The sequence below is a fragment of the Jaculus jaculus genome, chromosome 13 (assembly GCF_020740685.1).
Source record: "Jaculus jaculus isolate mJacJac1 chromosome 13, mJacJac1.mat.Y.cur, whole genome shotgun sequence".
NCBI lineage: Eukaryota > Metazoa > Chordata > Mammalia > Rodentia > Dipodidae > Jaculus > Jaculus jaculus.
In genome coordinates, this window is record NC_059114.1 from 59842977 (window position 1) to 59866543 (window position 23567).

The 23567-nt window shown below is 42.1% G+C and overlaps 1 protein-coding gene across 1 annotated transcript in view; it reads left to right on the forward strand.

Moving 5' to 3' along the window:
* Nucleotides 1-23567, forward strand: part of Slco4c1 (solute carrier organic anion transporter family member 4C1) — an 86769-nt gene that overhangs the window by 38178 nt on the left and 25024 nt on the right. Inside the window, exons 3-5 of the mRNA XM_045133077.1 lie at nucleotides 9612-9794; nucleotides 19416-19512; nucleotides 23011-23132. Of these exons, the coding sequence (XP_044989012.1) occupies nucleotides 9612-9794; nucleotides 19416-19512; nucleotides 23011-23132 (402 nt within the window). The remainder of the gene's footprint in view (nucleotides 1-9611; nucleotides 9795-19415; nucleotides 19513-23010; nucleotides 23133-23567) is intronic.

Here is a 23567-nt window from a genome sequence, read left to right on the forward strand (position 1 = left end):
ATTCCTTCGTATAAAAGCAGTCCCTCCCTGGGCTGGAATAGACCCATGGGTCCTGGCTTGCTTTCTCTGGTCTCAGGAGCTGCTGGGTTTGAGTTTTTTTTTTTTTTTAATTTTTATTTATTTATTTGAGAGCGACAGACACAGAGAGAAAGACAGATAGAGGGGGAGAGAGAGAATGGGCGCGCCAGGGCCTCCAGCCACTGCAAACGAACTCCAAACGCGTGCGCCCCCTTGTGCATCTGGCTAACGTGGGACCTGGGGAACCGAGCCTCGAACCGGGGTCCTTAGGCTTCATAGGCAAGCGCTTAACCGCTAAGCCATCTCTCCAGCCCTGGGTTTGAGTTTTTTACAGTGATATGTTCCTGTATAAGAAACCAAATGTTAGGTCTCGATTATTTCATCTGCCAAAGACTCACTGTTCATCTAATAGGTGAATTTGTTGGGTTCAGAAACTAGAATGGACTTATTCATTGACATATTTGCCAAATGTTGGGATTTTATATACAGCAAGTGCACAATAGGTTTGTTTGTTCTTTGGTTTTTCAAGGTAGGGTCTCACTGTAGCCCAGGCTGACCTAGAATTCACTATGCAGTCTCAGGATGGCCTTGAACTCATGGCAATCCTCCTACCTCTCCCTCCTGAGTGAGTGCTGGGATTAAGATTGTGCACCACCATGCCTGGCTTAAACAGGCATTTTTTTTTTTTAATGCATAGATTAGAATTATTAAGGGTAAAAAAGCCCTATTCACGTTTTGGAGAAAAAATATACTTACTACTATTTGATAAGGGCATTCATAATTTCTTTTGACTTTCTTCCCTCCCTAGACTAGAAGAAAGAATAATTGGGGCTAGAGAAAAAGGCTTAGAAGTTAGGGCATTTGCCTGTAACACCAAAGGACCCCAGTTCAATTCCCCAGTACCCATGTAAGCCAGATGCACAAGGAGGCTCATGCATCTGGAGATTGTTCGTAGTGGCTGGAGGCCCTGGCATGCCCATTCTCTCTCTCTCTCTCTCTCTCTCTCTCTCTGTCTCTGTCACTCTTTCTCTAGCTCTCTCAAACAAATAAATATATATATTTTAAAAAAAAGCTAAGTCAGGCATGGTGGTGCATGCCTTTAATCCCAGCACTCGGAAGGCAGAGGTAGGAGGATCGCTCTGAGTTCGAGGCCACCCTGAGACTACATAGTGAATTCCATGTCACCCTGGGCTAGTGTGACACTCTACCTTGAACAAACCAAAAAAAAATATTGTTACTTTTTATTAAGTAGTTTAAAATTTTATTTATTTATATATATATATATTTATTTATTTATTTAAGAGAGAGAGAGAGAAATATGGTCATACCAGGGCCTCTAGCTACTGCAAACGAACTCCAAACTCTCATACACCTTGTGCCCCTGGCTTATGTGGGTCCTGGGAATCTAACCTGAGCCATTACTCTTGATAGGCAAATACCTACACAGCTAAGCCACCCTCCAGTCTAAACTATTTTTTATTTGTTTTTTAATATTTTATTTATTTGGGGGGGGGAGAGGAAATATGGGTGCACCAGGGCCTCTAATCACGGCAGATGAACTCCAGACTCATGTGACACCTTATGCATCTGGTTTAATTGGGTTCTGGGGAACTGAACCTGGGTCATTAGGCTTTACAGGCAAATAAACTATCTCTTGAGCCCAAAGTAGTTTTTCTTTTGAGGGGAGATGGGGAGAATGGGTGCATCAGGGCCTCTAGCCATGTCAAATGTACTCCAGATGCATGCTCCACCTTGTGCATCTGGCTTTACATGGGTACCGGGGAATTGAACCTGGGTCCTTTGGCTTTGCAAGAAAGCACCTTAACAGATATGCCATCTTTCCAGCCCAAAGTTTTTTTTTTTACATTTGTTTTTAAAATTATATATTTATTTATTGAGAGAGAGAGAGAGGCAGAGACGGAGAGAAAAAAATGGGTGAGTTCAGGGTCTGTAGCCACTGCAAATGGACTCCAGATGCATGTGCCACCTTTGCATCTGGCTTTACATGGGTACTGGGGAATTAAACCTGGATCCTTTGGCTTTGCAGGAAAGCACCTTAACCATTAAGCAATCTCCAGCCCCTTGTTCATTTTTTCTATCTAATGTAATTCTACATTGAATAAATTGATATTCAACATTTAGACTGCTCATCCTACAAAGTTATTATGTTTAAGAGGATATATTTAAAAGGATCCCGGCATGCCCATTCTCTCTGTCTGTCTCTCTTCTATCTCTCTGCTTGAAAATAAGTAAAAATTATAAAAGAGAAGATAATTATATATTTCACAAATGAAATGTGGTACCAGATTTTACCATACTTCATGGATGTATCAGTATATGTTTACATCAAAAGTTACATAATTCATGCAACTTATGAGTGAATTGTTAAGTATAATGATGACTATTGGACATAAAACTGTCCTCTACCCTTCATCCTTACGGATTTATGGACATACTTAGCAGGTCCCTGTTCTGTACTACCACTTTCATGTTTCCTGATTAAACTATTCTCTTCATCAGCTTGCTCCTTTAGCAATAAGTACTGTGCATAAACACATGACATATTAGGTCATAAAAGAAAATAATAATTTTTGAGGAAACAATCTTGCATGACTCTTCCTATTCCCAATCCACATTCTCTGTTTCCTTCTTCTTTTACTAGTTCAAGAGTTTGGGAATTGTATGTGTCATATTAATCATTACAGTTTGGAAAGAAGATACGTAGATTGTAGAAATTCTGAAGTCCCACTTTAGAGACAACGAGAGAAAATCGGAATTCAGGGCCACTTGTTCCTACAAATGAACCATAGATGCATGTGCCACTCTGTGCATTTGGTTTTATATGGCTATTTGGGTACCAAAGTCCCGTCATCAGGCCGCACGTGTGTGTGTGTGTGTGTGTGTGTGTGTGTGTGTGTGTGTGTGTGTGTATACAAATGTTTTTCAAGGTAGGGTATCACTGTAGCTCAGGCTGACTTGGGATTCACTATGTAGTCTCAGGGAGACCTTGAACTCACAGCGATCCTCCCGAGTGCTGGGATAAAAGGCGTGCGCCACCACACCTGGTATCGTCAGGCTTTGTAAGGCAGCACCTTTAACCACCAAGACACCTCTCTAGCCTCCATATTTTCTTTTTAAAAACCCTTGCCAGAAGCCTAGTTTTTCTGAACCTTTTGCCTCTATTTTGGCTTATATCTAGTATTATAAGACTCTGGAGAGCATCTTTCTGTTATATATTTTTCTTTGAGCCTTGTCTTCCCATGAAAATTATTTGTTTTGTGTCACCTTAATCCTTTCATTGGTATGAACAATGGATGGGCCCATCTTGGTCTTTACTGCAACATTTTCAGGGTTTTATTTATTTATTTATTTTTATTTATTGAAGTAGAGTCTCACTGTAGTCCAGGCTGACCTGGAATTCACTATGTAATCTCAGGGTGGCCTTAAACTCATGGTGATCATCCTACTTTGGCCTCCCAAGTGCTGGGATTAAAGGCATGCACCACCACGCCCTGTTTGATCTTTTCTAGGATTTAGTTCTGAAGCAATTTTCTCTTCCCACTCTTAAATCCCAGTTCATTTCCTTCCATTTTATCCAGAATCCTCGGTTAAGATTTAATACCACCACAAATATCATTACTACAAGTCATTTGGGTTATAAGAAAAAATTGGCAAACAAATGTCTCTTGAATCTCTGTAGGCTGTTAAAACATATTATGTGAAAAGGGTTTTATTTTGCCAACAAGAAATATATGACAATAGTGTAAAACAACTAGTATTAAAGTTTCATTTTCTTTTCCTTTTAAAATTTATTTATTTTATTAGTTTTGTATTCAGTGAATACAGTAGAGTTGGTACCATTGTTAGCCTCCTCCCTGTGCTCCCCCCCCCCCAACACACACACACAGGAACTCTCCTTGTTGGCGAATATGGGTCGTGCATTGTGGAGTTAACATCACTTATGGGTAGGAGGAAATGTCTCTGTGCATCATGACCCAACACGTGGCTCTGACATTCTTTCTGCCCCCTCTTCCACAAATTTCCCTGAGCTATGTTAGGTTCATTTTAGGTCTGCTTCAGTGATGAGGTCTTGGGGGCCTCTGGATCTCTGGATATCTGGTTTGGTAGGAGTTGACTATTCTCTGTGTCTATCTCCTTCACCTTTGTCTGGTACCAGGTTCACCAAGAAAACAGCGCTCTTGCTTGTTTCCCCAGTAATTCTTAGTTTCAGCTGGGGCCCTTTTGAGATATGATGGGGTGGTTCTCTCCTTAGGATCTACATGTATATGAAAAAGAGAAACAGATTCTCTGCTGGGGAGTAAAGTTAGCACAAGATAAATCTGATAACCATTATTTTTAAGAGAGAATTTAGTGGGCATAGGCCCTCTTTTAGCCCATGATTGGTGGGAGCCTTTATCTATTTATTTTACGGTAAGTTCTTCTTGCTTTAGCCCAGGCTGACCTGGAATTCATTGTGTAGTCTCAGACTGGCCTTAAACTCACAGTGATTCTCCTACATCTGCCTCCTGAGTGGGGTGCTGGGATTAAAGGTGTGAGCCACCAAACCTGGCTATTTTCTAATCATATATAGATTTTCATTAAATCACAACAGACCTATATTGTTCAGGGCCTTCTCCTCAGTCCTTCTAAAATTATTAGTTCCCAGTCTGTTAATTTGCCTCAAATGTGTTTGGACACATCTCTCCAGTCCATCACTTTGTAATAATTATACATTTCAGCAAATTTCTTTGAAGGAAGGCACATACTTTGTAACAGCCTTTCCACCTGTTCTCAGAGTTACCTCAAAGTTCCTGTGACTCATGTCTTGCAGTGCGCTGCTGGTATTGTCTGTGAAGATGTTCCACAGTCAGCAGTCCTAATGTCAATGCTGTTTGGCCTTCCTTCAAAGTCCAGTCTCTGCTGAATCTTAGTGTTGCATGTACTGCCAGCACGTAGTTATAAAGAATTGAGGTCTACAAATTAAATTCCTTTTTATACACTTTAATGTTTTTTAAAATTATTATTTTTTATTTATTAGAGAGAATGCATGCACACCTGCTTGCATGTGCATGAGGGAGGGAAGGAGAGGGGGGGAGAGAGAGTGGGGGGGGGGGAGAATATTGGTGCACCAGGGCCTCAGCTACTGAAATCAAACTCCAGATGCTTGCATCACATAGTGGGCATGTGTGACCTTGCACTTGCCTCACCTTTGTGGGTCTGGCTTATGTGGAATCAGGAGAGTTGAACATGGGTCCTTAAGCTTTGCAGTCAAGTGCCTTAACTGCTAAGCCATCTATCTGTCCAGCCCCACTTAGTGTTTTTGGGGTTTAAGACTTTATTGGTGAGAGAGTGTGAGAGCAAGACAGTGAGAGAGTAACCAAGAAAGAGAGAGAAAGAGAGAGGGAGAGAAGAAAGGAGGCAAAGGAGGTTGCACCCACCTGGAGGATAAAGCCAACAGAGCAAGTTTAGTGTTTTGTCTTGTGGTTCAAGTTTTCTTTCTCAGGTATTGCCATGACATGCATATGTGATCTACTTTGGACATGTTATGCATTTCATATCTTCTTTCCTGTTTATTTATTCATTTATGAGAGGGAAAGAGGCAGACACAGAGAGAGAATGGGTGCACCAGGGCTTCCAGTCACTGCAAATGAACTCTAGATACATGTGTCACCTTGTGAATCTGGCTTACATTGGTACTGGGGAAGTGAACCGAGGTCCTTTGGCTTTACAAGCAAGCACCTTAACCGCTAAGCCATCTCTCCAGACCTTCATTCCCATTTTTTTGTCTTGTCATTCAACTTCCCCCCTGTTCTGTTTCTCATTTTAGGGCCCATCCCTGTGTTTTCTGTGTGCAGCTGGTGCCCTTCCTACTGTATTGTTATTTCTACAGGGTTTTGATCTTTCGTTTTACTTATTTCTGTCAGCACACATTTCTGCCTCTTTCATATTTTTTCCTGATATTTCATTTCTGCTTTTTTGTCTTTTATATATTTATTATCTTTATTATATATATGTTATATTTATGTATTTTATTATACAAATAAAACATATTTTATTTCATGGGAAACATGTTTTCACATTTTCCATGTACTCCATAAAAATATTTTTATTGCCAGGGCCCTGACGTTAATCTTAATAACATTGTGCTATATATGTGTGTATATATATATATATACATATATATATATATTTAAATAACATACTCCTAAGCTAGAGAGATGGCTTAGTGGTTAAGGCATTTGCCTGTGAAACCAATGGACCCGGGTTTGCTTCCCCAGAGGCCACATAAACCAGATACAAAAGGTGGTACATGCGTCTGGAGTTGGTTTGCAATGGCTAAAGGCCTTGGAGGGCTCATATTCTCTCTCTCTCTCTCTCTCTCTCAAATAAAATAAATTAATAAATAACGTCCTCCTGTATATGACGTGATAGTTCCCTTTGAAACATGATGTGGGTGGCCAGGCTCCACGCCAGGCAGGTGGGTTGTCCAAAGCTTCTCGCCTTGCCAGTTCCCACAGTCACGGGCTGGTGACTTGCTGGAGATGCTGTGCAGCCTCCTCTCACCACGCCTTCTCTGGGACTGGAAATGGAAGCAGCGCAGGAGGCCTCTGCTGCCACCCGGCTCCTCTCCTGTCACAGCTCAGGACCTCGATTTGGACTGGGTATGGCCCTTCTCCTTCATCAGGAGGACTGTCACTGACACTCTTCCAGTTCTTCTGTTTTCCACAAGTCGCCCTGGGGCTTGGGCAAGATGGACCCTGTCCTCTTAAGACAGGCTTAACAGTGAGGACCTGCGAGCATTGTATTGAGACAGGGGCTTCTGGGGTATAAGTATTCTTAAGACAAAGATCCTTTATTTACAGATTTTTTTTTGTCATGTTTTGTAAGAAATGTTTGAGATACCAGTAGCAGGATAAGTGCAAAGAGATTAGAAGAGGGATGTATGAATGAGCTAAGCTTCCCAGGCCAGAGGAGGCTGTGTGTAAGCCATCCCAGCACTGTTTCTCCTTGGGGCTAAGAGGTGAGGACCGAGAACAGAGGAAGCAAGTGACAGCCAGTCTCCAGGAAGGGAGGACATGATGTTGCTTTGGTTGAGAGTTAGCCACTATTGAGCACCTGTTGCAGGTAATTAGGGAGTGTGGATTTTCTTGAAACTGATGGGCTTCAATCTCCACCCCCAACACTTACGCTGTTGGAGGAATCCTTAGGAAACAGGAATCCCAGCTCCTACCCAGCTGCCTTCCTTTTGCATCCCAGCAGTTGAGTTAGGTGGAGAGGAATGGGGTGCCCTGCCTGACCCTCCAGGTCTTTAGGAAGAATGCCTGGCCCTGTGGGCCGCTGAGTAGGTCTATGATCAGGTTGAGTTTGGTACTTCTAAATACTCTGACGCACTTGGCTTCTCTTTTGTCTCTTGCTTAAGGCTCTGCTCCCCAAGTGTTATTAGGTAGGACTCACTGTCTAGTTAGTGTAATTTCTGACCCTTGATGTCAACTCCAGTCCCTTTAAATTCACAAACAGTAAGGGGGCTCCCTCTTGTGGTTGCTGTTACATCACATGTCATTTTTCCCCCTGCCTTTTCAAAAGTTGGTTTTTCTATTTGATTAACATAATGTTGTACCTGCTGATGGGGTGCAGTGTGATGATTAAATACATGTGTGTTGCATAATGATGAAGTGTGGATATTATCATTTTCATCTCCCTAAACTCTTATTCTTCATATATGTTCCTTTTGTTTCATTGATAAAAAGAATTTCAAAATGCGGTTGAGGATTGGCTCAGTGAGTTAGAGAATCTGCTGCACAAGCCTGGGGACCTGAGCCCAATCCTCAGCCCACAAAAGAGACAGGTGTGGCCACAGGTGATTGTAACCACCTTGGCGCTGTGCAGGGACAGGATGGCCTCTGGGATTCACTGGTCAGCCAGTCTAACCTAAAAACAGCATAGAGCTCCAGGTTCAGTGACATACCCTGCCTCAAAGAAATCAGGTGGGAGAGAAATAGAGGAGGATTTGACATCCTCCTCTGTCCCCTTCACTTGTTCACCCAGGGCATTCCCAACAACGCACACACACATACACTTCAGAATGGACTCAGATTTGAGAGTAAAATCACAGGGAAGGCAAAATTTAAATCTCAGAGACCGGTATAAGGAAGAGAGAAAATAATGCCTATTAAGTTATGGTCAAGAAAACAGGAATGTTCAGAGATGGAGGTCTGCAAACAGCTGTGCCGGGGTGGTCTTCAGAGCAGCAGTGAGTATGTCCTGAGTGTTAGGGCAAGCAGAGCAAAAAAAGAGGTAGAAAGAGGGAATAAGGAAATTTCTGCTGTTTGAGTTTGAATTCAGAAAAGTAGACAGGCTTAACAGCGCAGACCTGTGAGCATTGTATTGAGACAGGGGCTTCTCGTGGGGGGGGTATAAGTATAAGGTATAAGTTTCTTAACTCATAAAGAAACGGTTATTCTTCCCATTCCTTAGACATGTCTTCACATTAATTTACAAGGGAATAGCTTGTTCAATGTCCTGTATCAAATCTTCTGGCCATGCTCTATGCTTGCTGTTTGTTTTTTTCAAGGCAGGGTCACACTCTAGCTCGGGCTGAACTGGAACTCACGCTGTAGTGTGAGTTCAGGCTGTTTTCGGACTCACGGCAATCCTCCTACTTCTGCCTCCCCAGTGCTGGGATTAAAGGCATGCACCACTACACCCGGACATGCTTTTAAAATTATAAATCTATCTTCATTTATTTTAGGCCAATTTCTTTAGTTGTACTTTGGAATATATACATACATACATACATACATATATTTCCTGTTCTAGCTCAATATGCATTTATTTGATTGCATTTTTCAGAATCTCATACCTACAATTTTCTCTTTCATTCTTTCCATCTTAGTGTCTTAGTTTATTTTTCCGGTCTTTTTCTCTGTCTTTATAATCCTCTCTTTATTCTCTTTAGCCTCTTCCACCATGACTTGTATTTCTGATAATCTTGTTCTTTTATTTTACATTTATTCTGAGTCCTTTCAGCATATATGTTCATATTTATGTACATACATGCATATGTATATATATGTATATGCATATATATATATGTATGTATACTTATGTGTATTTCTTTCCCTCCCTCTCTCCCTTCCTCTTTCTTTCTTTCTTTCTTTTGTTCATTCATTCATTTGTTCATTCTTTCTTTCCTTCCCTCCTACCTTCCTTCCTTCCTTCCTTCTTTCTTTCTCTCTTTTCTCTCTCGCTCTCTCTCTTCCTTTCTCTCCTTCTCTTTCTTTCACCACGTTTCCATGAGCTCATAAGCCCCTATTTTGTGCTCCTGAGATAACTTTATTTTTGTGCCCCCTGGCACCACTCTGATTATATTTATTGGCTTACCTGCAAATTTGTTAAGTCCAATTATTAAAGTAATGCTTCTTGGTTTTGTTTTATATTTTTTTAATTTTGGCATGGTAATTCATAAGTATAATTAAAATGAAGTTTTTAGAAGAACTATCTTGGACAAAGGTAATATGTAGATATTTAAATTATTAAATAGAGTTCTATAAATTCACAATTATTGTTTCTGCTTTTTACTTTTTTCACTAAAGATACTTGCTCCACAACAAGGAACAGCACCGGCTGTATCTCCTCAACCTCTTCCCTGTCGAACTACTTGTATGTGTTCATTTTGGGACAACTGCTGCTGGGGACTGGAGGAACCCCTCTGTATACCTTGGGAACAGCCTTCATCGATGACTCAGTGCCTACTCACAAATCTTCTCTCTATATAGGTAAGTGAGCTCTAACATGACAGGCTAACTAGTTTTGTACCTTATTCTTTGCTTGTATTAGAGCAGAAGTATAACAGGGATTATTTAAAAGGCCAGGGTGTAACTCAGTGGTAGAGATGCACTGATCCATCACTGTCTGGGGGTGAGGAGGAAGAAAGTTAGTTGTAATGCCATGGGGATTTCCATTAGGTCAGGGCACTTGTCCTTTTCCTTTGTTTCATTATTTACTGTCAAACCATGTCACTGATTAGAACACATAATATGTCTTGTTGATTTCCTATCCTCAGCATGCTGACCTTGCTGGTTACAAAGGCCTTCTTTCTGGATTGCATGCATTCCACAGGAATTTGTGGAGGATGGGAGGATTGTGATTCATATATCCTACATGGATGTGACCAGAGTCCACAAAAACAACCATGATATGGTGTCTGGAGTACTATGGAATTTTCCATTTATAAGTCCTATTTGTGTGTGTGTGGGGGGGGGGCAAGCCCAACAGACTGGCCTTTCTTTTTTATGCGAGAGAGAGAGAGAGAAAGAGAGGGAGAGAGAGAAAATTGACATGCTAGGACCTCTAGCCACTGCAATTGAACTTTCTGCATCTGGCCTACATGTGACTGGAGAGTCAAACATGAGTCCTTAGGCTTCACAGACAAGCACCTTAACTGCCAAGCCATCTATCTCTCCAGTCCTAGACGTTCTCTTTTTAAAAATAATTTTACATATTTTTTTTATTTACTTATGAGAAAGAAAGCGAGAGTGGGCACGCCAGAACCTCTAGTCATTGGAATCAAACTCCAGATACATGTGCCACCATGTGCATCTGGCTTATGTAGGTACTAGGGAATCAAACCTGGGTCTTTAGTCTTCATAAACAAGAGCCTTAACCACTAAGCCATCTCTCAAGCCCTAGAAGCCATCTTTTCGTCTCACATTCCTTTCTTGGAGTCTACAACCGTCTCTGAAAGGCCTTGTATGAAGTTATTGGGCCGTGAGCGTCCCATAGTCAGTGTATAGCTGTGTCAGGGGGGCCACTGCTCCTGTCCCTGAAAGGCAGTGCGTGCGGCACACCTCTGGTAGAGGCCAAGTCTACTTGGGATCCTTCCAAACAGGAAAGCTTCTATAGCAGCTACACATTTTGTAAAATATGATATCCATACAAACTTACCAGTCAAATCCATCTAGAAGTTATAAAAAGCAATGTTGGGCTGGAGAGATGGGTTAGTAGATAAGGATTTTGCCTGCAAAGCCAAAGGACCCAGGTTTGGTTTGATTCCCTAGGACCCAAGTAAGCACACGTGTCTGGAGTTCATTTGCAGTGGCTAGAGGCCTCTCTCTTTGTCTGCCTCTTTCTTGCTTTTTCAAATGAATATATGAATATTAAGAAAATAAAAGTCATGTTACCAAAAATTTATAAATACAAGCCACTATTTTTGACATTTTTAATTTTTAATTATTTATTTTTAAATTTTATTTTAGAGAGAGAGAGAGAGAGAAAGAAAGAAAGAAAGAAAGAAAGAAAGAAAGAAAGAAAGAAAGAAGGGAAGAAAGAAAGAAGCAGATAAGAAGAGGGAAAGAATGGCACACCAGGGCCTCTAGCTGCCTAACTCCAGACACATGCACCCACCACCTTGTGCATCTGGCTTACGTGGGTCCTTTGGCTTTGCAGGCAAGCACCTTAACTACTAAGCCATTCTCTCCAGTACTATTTTTGGCAGTTTTAATTATGCTATTTTATTCATATTTTGTGGATTAATCCTTCATGTGTACATGATTAATTATATATACAAGTTATATACCTGAGTTTTTCCAATGTATCATTTACAAGAAAGTATTTATTTGCATGTGTGTGTGTGCGCGTGTGCATGCATGCACATGCATAAACAAAAACCTGTCTAGCTTTATTATCTATTTTTTTTTTATGTAGGGTCTCACTCTAGCCCAGGCTGACCTCTGACCTGGAATTCATTATGTAGTCTCAGGGTGGTCTTGAACTCATGGTGATCCTCCTATCTCTGCTTCCCAAGTGCTGGGATTAAAGGCGTACATCACCATGCCTGGCTAGTTGTCTAACTTTATATGGATGGATGGGGATTGAATCTCAGGCTAGCAAACTTTGCAAGCAAGGACCTTTATCCACTGAACATTCTCCCCAGATACTCATTACATTTTAAATCACAACTATTATAAATGGTATGATGATTGACAGATTAAATTCCTGCATACTTGCTGATCCAATGGATAATTTATTTGTACCATTGATACATGCTTAGTTTTTAGTACAAACTAATTCCCTGTGTGTTTATGTATATGAATATAAGACTTCTAGCAATTAATTTAATAATCTGAAAGGTGACAATAAATTAAAATTTGGTTTTTGATGTTTTGAGCTATTCAAGGCAAACTTTTAAATGTCTGACGGATAGAAATTAGCTCAACTTCATCCTGCTGCTAGCAAAAAAGAGGAAAGTCATTAAAGAAAAATGAAAGAGGCTGGAGACTTGGCTTAGTGGTTCAGGCACTTGCCTGCAAAGCCAGAGGACCTAGGTTCAGTTCCCCAGGACCCACCTAAGCCGGTGGTGCATTCTTCTGGAGTTCATTTGCAGTTGCTGAACGCTCTGGTATGCCCTCTCCCTCTCCCTCTCTCTCTCTCTCTCAATATCTTTCTCTCTTTCAAATAAATACGTAAAAATAAATTAAAAATTAAGAGAATGTATTAGTCAAGGTTCTCTAGAGAAACAGAACTGCTAGAATGAATTATTTTAAAAAGGGAATTTATTGAATTAGCTTATGGTAGTCCAATAGCAGTCGGAGGCCCGAGAATCAAGGAACCTGGTAGCTGCTCAGTCCATGTGGCCGGATGCCTCAGAAGTCCCATTCCAGCATGGAAGATGGCACCCAAAGGCCTGGAGGCTTCCTGAGGAGCCGCTGCATTTCGATCCACGCCAGTGTTCAGATGATACTGGTCTTCACTCCGCACTGATCTTCAGTCCATGCTGGAAGGCAGCAGGCAGCGAGCAGCTCCAGCAGCCAAGTGGAAGGAAGGGGCTTTTCACCCAGAGCTTCCTTATATGAAATCCCCCTCTGAGCGGGCCACCCGCTTTGGGGGAAGGGCTCACTCTGGGGGAAGGACTTCCTCCTTTCCTTTATCCTTCCTGGAAGCAACCTCTGAGACGAAAGGGATTTCTGTGGATTACTGAACAGATCAAGATGACAGTACCCTAACTGTCACAAGTCCACCCCCTGTCAACTTGGCACCAAATCATATCTCCTTACATCATACTTAAGTTCCAAATGAAAACAGTAAGAAGCTCATAATTCCACCTAACTTCTATAATGATCCCACATATAACCAAAACTGAAAAATCTTCCCCCCAACACAAAGCTTAGTCTCTAATAAAATAGGTCTAATATAAATTCAACAGTTAGCTAGTGATATAATCTTAACATTGGTGTAGATATGTACAAACACTCTGTATCAAGGTAGGACAGAAACATTGCAATTACAGTCCTCGTTTCTGTAACTGGTCATGTGGCCTTAGCTGGTATTATTTATAACTGCCTTTTTCTACTACCCATTCTGAATTCCCTTCACCTTCACAAGCACCTCAGCAGGTCTTGTTCTTTACCTGGAGGGGTAACCCAAACTTTCATTCCTGAAGGAGCTGGGCCATTTATCACACTACTTCTATTGGGTTGTTGCAGTTGTCCATTGACCTTGACAACAAGACATGGTAACACTGAGAGATGCCCTAAAGATCTCTTGCACTCCAGACAGACTCTTCCTTACCTCCCTTCTGGAGGGAGCAGTCTAATTTCCTCCTGGTAGTCTGGATCAATCACCCCTGCTATCACTATAATTTCTTTTTCAGCCTGTTCACTCAAGAGCATTAGGGACCCAAAGTGACCAGGGGGAAGTCTTAGCTTCCAGTTGAATGGAATGTTCTTCATGTCTCCTGGGAAAAGCACTGCCCACTCTGGGACCAAGACTTGTAGGCCAGCAGAATGTAAGGTTGTGTGAACAGGAAGCAAAAATTTAGCTAATGGGTCACTTGGGGTGACAGTAAGTGGGACCATTCCCATTTCCACCCCTTGATTCCTGGACCCGTGAATCCGGGCTATAGGAGAAACAGTACCATATATAGGACGCTGATTCAGAGCATATACAGCCTGCTGGAGGACACTCCCCCAGCCCTCCAAGCTGTTGCCACCTAGTTGGCGCTGTAGCTGTTTCTTTAAAAGGCCATCCCACTGTTCTATCAAGCCAGCTACTTTACAGTGGAGGGGCACATGGTAAGACCAGTGAATTCCATGATCATACACCCACTTCTGTATTTCCTTGGTCGTGAAGTGTATTCCCTTGTCAGAAGCAGGGAAGCAATGCTGTGTGGAATGTCGTGATGGTGGATAAGGCATTCTGTAAGCCCACAGATGGTAGTTTTGGCAGAAGAACAACATGCAGGAAAGGCAAATGCATACCCACAATAAGTGTCTATTCCTATAAGGACAAAACGTTGCCCTTTCCATAATGGAAGAGGTCCAGTGTAGTCAACCTGCCACCAGGTTGCTGGCTGGTCACCTCGAGGAATACTACCATATCAGGGGCTCAGAGTTGGTCTCTGCTGCTGGCAAATTATTTGGCACACAGCAGTAGCCATAGCCAGATCAGCCTTAGTTAGTGGAAGTCCATGTTGCTGGGCCCATGCCTAGCCTGCATCTCTGTCACCATGGCCTCTTTGTTTGTGGGCCCATTGAGGGCAATGACAGGGGTGGTTGAGGAAAGAGGTTGACCACTATCCACAGAATGGGCCAGCTTATCTACTTGATTATGAAAGTCATCCTCCAATGAGGTCACCTTCTGATGAGCATTAACATGGGACACAAATATCTTTATATCCTTTGCCCATTCAGAGAGTTCTATCCACATACACCCTCCCCCAATGTCCTTCTCACCAATTTTCCAATTGTGCTCCTTCCAAGTCCCAGACCATCCAGCCAAAACATTGGCCACAGTCCATAATTAATTTATAACCACACATCTGGCCATTTTTCTTTCCAAGTAAAATGCACAACCATGTGCACTGCCTGAAGTTCTGCCCATTGTGAAGACTTCCCTTCACCACAGTCCTTCAGAGTTGTCCCAGAAAGGGGCTGTAATGCTGCAGCTGTCCACTTCTGGGTGGTGCCCACATAATGTGCTGAACCATCTGTAAACCATGCCCTAGTCCTCTCCTCCTCAGTCAGTTGATCATAGGGCACGCCCCATGATGCCATAGGTGCATGCTTGGGGACAGAAGGTATTGCAACAGGAGTGGCAACCATAGGCATTTGGGCGACTTCCTCAAGTAACTTGCTTGTACCTTCAGGGCCTGCTTGAGCTTGATCATGTCTATACCACTTCCACTTAATGATGGACTGCTGCTGTGCATGTCCAGCTTTATGGCTTGCTGGGTCAAATAATACCCAGCTCATAATGGGCATAATAACTTGATGGCCCATTGTCAAATGTTCACTTCCACTAAGGCCCAATAGCAAGCCAAGAGCTGTTTCTCAAATGGAGAATATTTTTCTGCAGATGATGGCAGGGCCTTGCTCCAAAATCCCAAGGGCCTCCGCTGTCATTTACCTATGGGGGTCTGACAAAGGCTCCAAACAGCATCCCTGTCTGCCACTGAAATCTCAAGTACCATCGGATCTGCTAGATCATATGGCCCAAGGGGCAGAGCAAACTGCACAGCAGCCTGGACCTGTTGAAGAGCCTTCTCTTGTTCTGGGCCCCACTGAAAACTAGTAGCTTTCTAAGTCACTTGGTATATGTGATGCACTAAGACACCCAAGTGAGGAATGTGCTATCTCCAAAATCCAAATAAGCCCACTAGACCCACTAGATATTGTGCTTCTTTCTTAGTGGTAGGAGGGGCCAAATGCAACAACTTCTTCACCTTAGAAGGAATATCTCCGCAGACTCCACACCACTGAACTCCTAGAAATTTCACTGAGGTGGAAGGTCCTTGAATTTTGGATGGATTTATTTCCCATCCCCTGATATGCATATGCTGTACCAGCAACTCCAGAGTGGTTGCCACTTCCTGCTCATTTGATCCAGTTAGCATTATGTCATTGATATAATGGACCAACATGACACCCTGTGGGAGGGACAGGTGATCAAGGTCCCTGTGAACTAAGGTATGACACAGGGCTGGAGAGTTAATGTAACCTTGAGGTAAAACAGTAAAGGTGTACTGCTGACCTTGCCAGCTGAAGGCAAATTGCTTCTGGTGGTCATTATGGACAGGTATGGAGAAGAAAGAATTTGCAAGATCAATAGGTGCATACCAGGTGCCAGGAGATGTGTTAATCTGCTCAAGTAAAGAAACCACATCTGGTACAGCAGCTGCAATTGGAGTCACCACCTGATTAAGTTTCTGATAATCCGCTGTCATTCTCCAGGATCCATCTGTCTTCTGAACAGGCCAAATAGGAGAGTTAAAGGGAGATGTGGTGGGAACCACCACCCCTGCATCCTTCAAGTCCTTTATAGTGGTACTAATTTCTTAAATCCCCCAGGATGCAATACTGTTTTTGATTGACTATTTTCCCTGGTGGTGGGAGCCTGAATGGCCTCCCTTTGGCCTTTCCAACCATTATAGCCCTCACCCCACAAGTCAAAGAACCACTGTGGGGGTTCTGCCAACTCCTAACTATATCTATCCCAATTATGCATTCTGGGTCTGGGAAAATAACCACAGAGTGAGTTCAGGGACCCACTGTCAGTCTAACATTTGCCAAAACTCCATTGATCACCTGACCTCCGTAAGCACCTACTTTAACTGGAGGGCCATGGTGCTTTTGGGGATCTCCTGGAATCAATGTCAATTCAGAGTCAGTGTCCAGTAGGTCCCAAAAGGTCTGGTTATTTCCTTTTTCCCAGTATGCAGTTACTCTAGCAAAAGGCTACAGGTCCCTCTGAGGAAGGATAGGTATAAGCTTAATATTGAAACTTTTGGGGGTTGTAGGAGGGTCCTTCCTTAAGGGGACCCAGCCACCCCTTCAATCAAGGGGCTCAGAATCTGTAAACTGGCTCAAGTCTGGAAACTGATTAAGAGGCCTTGATTCTCTGTTGCTATAATTCAAAGTGGCTTTATATCCCCTTGCTGTGGAACTTTTCTGCTTATACAGATCAAGAAGAAACTCAGTAGGCATCTTATCTATTTGACTTCTGGGAACACCATGACTAATCAGCCAATTCCAAAGGTCCATAGGAGTCATACCTTTATGTGCATAATTTTGCCTATGCTGTCTACTATAAAAAACACATTCACCCCACCTTTGGCAGTTCAGTGTTGCCACTTTGCCCTTGTTACCCCGAGATCCAGTTATACCCATTGCATCTAAATCACCTAATGGAGCAACTGCAGCTCCCACTGTGAGGTCTTCTTTACATAAAAGACTAATGATAGAGGACTTTAAGTATGCTGGCGCTCCCTTCACAAATCTGTTTCTTAATAGTCTTAGTGAAGGGCACATCTACTGGTTGCTCCCATTGTGGGGGCAAAGATGAGTTTACATGGAAAATCCACTCCAGCATTTCAAGTTCTCTGAGCTTTTTAATTCCTTCATCAACATTGAGCCAAGGGATACCAGACAGCTCAAGCTCACTCACAGTAGGCCATCTTTGGAGCCATACTTCAGTCAACCAATCACATAAACTCTTGGCACCCCTTCCAACTGCATGAGCTGCAGTGTTAAATCCAAAATCTGCTCAGTGGGCCCATTTCAGTAAATTCAGCCTGATCTAATCTTACGTTCCTTCCTCCATCATCCCACACCCTTAAAATCCATTTCCACACCTATTCCCCATGCTTCTGCTTGTACAAGTTAGAAAACTCCTGAAGTTCTTTAGGGGTATACCTCACCTCCTCTTGTGTCACACTTTCTCACCTTTACGGGTCTGCCTAGCCTTCTCTCTGGTTATAGGCCTAGAGGCAAAGACGGGTGGGAGCTGAGATTCCTGCTGATTCCTCAGACAAAGTGGGATTAATTCCCTCAGGCAAGGGTGGGGAGGGTAATACTTCAGGGTGTGGAGGAGGGGTTACAACTGCTGCTAAGGGAGGGCAGGTCATATTTTCATCCAAAACAACTTCAGTATCCGACACTTTTTGTCCCCAGGCTCTTCAGAGTCTTCCTATACATCACCATCCCAAGTCACAGGATCCCACCCTTTTCCAATCAGTGCCCTCACTTTAACTTCTGATAGTCTATGATGCTGGGACTTGTTTATGTTACAAGTTAACCAATCTCACAATGAGAGCTTGGGTTTGGTTTCCTGCAATCTGTGCCCTGTTCTGACTAAAGGAGACTCTCTCTCCTCCAGGGCACCTTTAGAAACCTTGAGATCATGTATGTGGGTCTTAAGCTTGGAATTTTCCTTTTTGAGCTTCTGCTGTTCCCTCACTAGTTTGTCCAGAGATGCTAAAAGCAACCAACCAACCTCATCAGTGGTCTTACTTTTCCACAAATATTCAAATGTTTTAAATACAGAGTCACTAAATTCCTTGCCCTTCGCAAGACATGATTTAAGATCACTAAGTACATCTATCTCACGGAGTTCTTTAAGTAGTGCACACCATGGATTATCAGTGCCCTCCTTATTTCCAGTAAAAGTGCTCTCCTTATCACCAGTAGGGCCTTTAGTAGCATTGAAGTTGGAGAGCCAACCCCAGATAGCACCAAGCCCACTAGAGAAATCCAACCTTACAATTGTTTCTCTGGAACCACTTTTGGTACCAAAATTGGTATTAGTCAGGGTTCTCTAGGGGAACAGCACTGCTAGAATGAATTATTTTTGAAAGGGAATGTATTGGATTAGCTTACGGTAGTCCAATAGCATTTGCAGGCCCGGGAATCACAGAACCTAGTAGCTGCTCAGTCCACATGGCCAGATGCCTCAGAAATCTCCATCTGTCACTTCAGATGGTGCTGGAAGACCCGGAGGCTTCCTGAGGAGCCCCTGGGTTTCCATCTATATGGGTCTTCAGTTGATGCTGGTTTTCAGTCTGCACTGGTCTTCAATCCATGCTGGAAGGCAGCACGCAGCTCTGGCAGCCATGTGGGAGGAAGGAAGGAGCTCTTTTCACTGGGGGAAGGGTTCACTTTCCTTTAGTTGATCCTTCCTGGAAGCAACCTCCAAGACCAACCTGAAAGGGATTTCTTTGGATTACTAAACAGATCAAGTTGACATCACCTTAACTGTCACAGAGAAACAGAAATAAAATGAAAGAAATGCTTTCCAGATGTGTACAGGGCCTTTGTGCTTCTCTTTGCTTTCCTCCACAAGATAGTAACCAGTAGTAAAGGATGACAAAAGTACTAGACCACCGCCTGTTACCATAACGTAACATTCCAGGGATGTGTAAATCACTGTTTATTGTTATTATTCTAACCATGCAGCTTTTATGTTATCATTACTTATAAATTCCTTTATTTAACCATTAATCAAATGCACCTTGCAAATGACATTCTGAAGATCTGTGTAATTTTGATGTAAGTTTTTGGTGTTTGCAGATACAGGGCGTGGGGTTGTTTGTATGACTGAGTGTAATGCCTCTAATCTTCTTGTAGGCATTGGCTATTCTATGTCAATCTTGGGCCCTGCCATTGGCTACGTGTTGGGTGGACAGTTGTTGACCATGTACATTGATGTTGCTATGGGACAAAGGTAAGGTGATGTCTGTTTTTGTTTGTTTCACTTGTTTATTATGTTTTAATAACAGGCATCCTCACACAAGTACATTTTCCCTGCTCTTTTTCAGAATATCATGAAGGATTTTCACTAACAAAAGTGAAAATGCCACTTTTTCTTGGTTTGGTTGTATTGCTTCATGGGTCTGTGCCACAGGCTCTCAGCATAATAATGTATTTACTGATAAATAAGCATGTTTAATAGAGTCATCTAAAGCTTTTCTTTAAAAACAACTTCCTAACATGTTTATTTTTTATTTTTATTTTTATATTTTTGGTTTTTCAAGGTAAGTTCTTGCTCTAGCCCAGACTGACCTGAAGTTCACTGTGTAATCTCAGGCTGGCCTTGAACTTATAGAAATTGTCCTACCTCTGCTTCCCAAGTGCTGGGATTAGAGGTGTGCACCACCGTGCCTGGCCAAGAGACTGGATGCACTAGGGCCTGTAGCTGATGCAAACAAACTCCAGACCCATGTGCCACTTGGGTCATTAGGCTTTGCAGTCAAGTGCCTTAAGCACTGAAAAATCTTTCCAGTCCCTATTTGTGTATTTGTTTTAAAAATATTTATTAATTTGCAAATAGGGAAAGGGAAGGAATGGACATGCCAGGATCTCTTGCTACTGCAAATGAACTCTAGATGCATGAACCACTTTGTGCATCTGGCCTATGTGGACACTGGGCAATTGAGCCCAGGCTGTTAGGCTTTACAAACAAGCACCTTTAACCATGGAGCCATCTTCCCATTCTTATGACTTTTATTTTACAGAGAGAGAGAGAGAGAGAGAGAGGGGGGGGGGGGAGGGAAAGAGAGAGGGAGGGAGGGAGGAAGGGATGGAGGGAGGGGGAGGGAGGGAGGGACAGAGGGAGGGGGAGGGAGGGAGGGGGGAGGGAAGGCTCACTAGGGCCTCATAGCTGCAAATGAACTCCAAATGCATGTGGCCATTTTTTTGTTTGTTTGTTTATTTGTTTGTTTTTGTTTTCCAAGGTAGGGTCAACCTGGAATTTACTATGTAGTCTCAGGGTGACCTGGAAGTCACAGCAATCTTCCTACTTCATCATCCCAAGTGCTGGGATTAATGGTGTGCACCATTATGCCCAATTTGTATATGGCACTTTGTGCATCTGGCCTGTGTGGGTACTGGGGCTTCAAACCTAGGCAAATTTTGAAAATAAACATCTTTAACCACTAAGTCACCTCTCCAGCTCCAATAATTTCTAATTTTTATGTATTTATTTGAGAAAGAGAGAGAGAAAGGGAGAGAGACAGACAGAGTGAATGGATGTGCAGGGCCCTCTTGCCACTGCATGCAAACTCCAGATACGTGTACCACCTTGTGCATCTGGCTTTCCTGGGTCCTGGAGAATCAAACATGGGTCCTTTGGCTTTGTAGGCAAGTGCCTTAACCTACAAGTCATCCCTCCAGCCTTCCAATAATTTTTAAAATGCATATTTAATAACCCATTTATTATTCAAGAATAGTAATTTAAAGCCGGGCGTGGTGGCGCACGCCTTTATCCCAGCACTCCGGAGGCAGAGGTAGGAAGATCATTGTGAGTTTGAGGCCACCCTGAGACTACATAGTGAATTCCAGGTCAGCCTGGGCTAGAGTGAGACTCTACCTCAAAAAACCAAAACAACAACAACAACAACAACAAAAAACTAGTAATTTAATAAATAAGTTATATTTTCAGTATATTTAATTACACACACAGCAATAATAATCTCAAAAGTGTACAATTCTTAGAATAAGCTTTTCAGAGACTGGAGAGATGGCTCAGTGGTTAAAGGCACTTGATTGCAAAGCCTGATGACCTGGGTTTGATTTCCCAGTACCCATGTCAAGCCAGATGCACAAAGTGGTATATGTATCTGGAATTCATTTGCAGTGAACAAGAGGCCCTGGTGCCTAGACTCTCTCTGTCTGCTTGCTAATATATAAATAAAAATACTTTTTAAAAAAGGTAAGTTTTAGCCAGGTGTGGTGAAGCATGCCTTTAATCCCAGCACTTGGGAGGCAGAGGTAGGAGGATCGCTGTGAGTTCAAGGCCACCCTGAGACTCCATAGTGAATTCCAGGTCAGCCTGGGCTTGAAAATCAAAAACAAAAAAAAAGTAAATTTTCAGGTAGCTCTTACTCTCATGAAGATCAAAATTATATTGCTTTTATAACAGTGATAATAAGGATAATAATACTTAATACTGCCTAGTCTGTGCTCTAGTCTAGACAGTACATTTTTATGTTGACTTGTATAGTATGTTGTTTTATTCTCCCAATAATCCAGAAAGACATAGATTAGCAAGGGTTCAAAACATGAGTTGAAATAGATCCTTTGACGTTGATGTTGCTCTTCATCTTTGAGTGACCATCTCCTAGAGAAGCTTGTGACCCTTGGAGAGAGAGGTATGGCTTCCTCCTTTTCTGTTGTAACACATGACTGCAACCCTTTGTGTGACCTGAGCAGCGATTATGAAATTGTCCCACATAAGTGATTTGCTAGTCCTAGGTGACCCTTTTAGACACAATGAAAAAGATGTGCAGAACAAACCCTACAACTGGAGAGTCAGGCTTTTAAGTCAGGACATTTTAATATCAGTAGATTAGATTACATGAGTTATAGGAGAGGTATGTTTGGAGATAGGCCATATTGTTATTAAAATATGAGAACTATATAAACTTTTAATAAATTACTTTATAATAATTATATATTATAGAAGTGCAATGACTGAAGCACATTATATGTGCCTTTTTAAATTTTTTTTTTTTTTTTTTGAGGTAGCATCTCACTTTAGCTCAGACAGCCCTGGAATTCACTATGTAGTCTCAGAGTGGCCTTGAATTCACAGTGATCCTCCTACCTCTGCCTCCTGAGTGCTGTGTTAAGGGCATGTGCTACCACACCCAGCTATATGTGACTCTTTTATTTTACTTGTTTATTTATTAGAGGGGGGGTGCAGACAGAGAGAATGAGCATGCTAGGGCCTCTAGCCACTGCAGATGAACACCAGATGCCTGTGCCACCTTGTGCATCTGGCTTTATGTGTGTACTGGGGACTCAAACTCAGGTCCTTACACTTTGCAGGAAAGCACCTTAACCACTCAGCCAGCTTTCCAGGTCTATATGTGACTTTGAACATAGGTCAGTGATTTGCTATGGGATGTCTATAATTTGACACAGTAAGTGAGACTAATAGTAACCAAATAAATAATATCTAGAAATTGTGTGTGTTTTCAAGTATTTGTTATTCCTATATTTGCTCTTCAATATTTTAAACTTTTATGTCATGGTTGGCATTTTATAGTATTTTCAGACCATTACCCTATCCTTCACTTATGTTATCTGATTCATCACAGTGGTTTCAATGCAAATTTAAGTTCTGCCTACTGCACTGAGATTATGAAGTATGTGATTGTCATAACTGAGTTTTCAGTAAGAAAACTGCGTGACTTTGATCTCTCATGCCTCTGCCACACAGCTCTGATGTCACTGAGGATGATCCCCGGTGGTTGGGCGCGTGGTGGATTGGATTTCTTTTAGCGTGGCTCTTTGCTTGGTCCTTGATAATGCCTTTCTCCTGTTTTCCAAAGCAATTGCCAGGTAAATGTGTCTTCCCTAAAACCAGAAAGGTTTATTGTAAGTCTAGGCCTGATCTAATGTCACTCTGTTTGCTTACTACAGCCTCAGTGATATGTACATATAAGATTTTGAATATCTACCTTCATTTTAGAAAATATCGAGTAGCAATTTTAATACCTTTGAATTTTCTTTATTCACAACTCTATTCAGTCATTACGATGCACTACAATTATGAAATTTGTTTCTGATGTTTTGCCATGATTCTAGCTTTAAGTATATGCAAAGTACTACATGTAAACTGTTTGCTTATACTTAGTAATACTGTCATTAATTTGAGGATCAACCTTCCTTAAATTGTCCATGCTAATTATCTGTAGTTGAAAATACAAGTTCTTATTTTTTGGGCTATGAACTGTTTTCTATAGATAGTATTTTCATAAGTTGTCCCAATAGAAA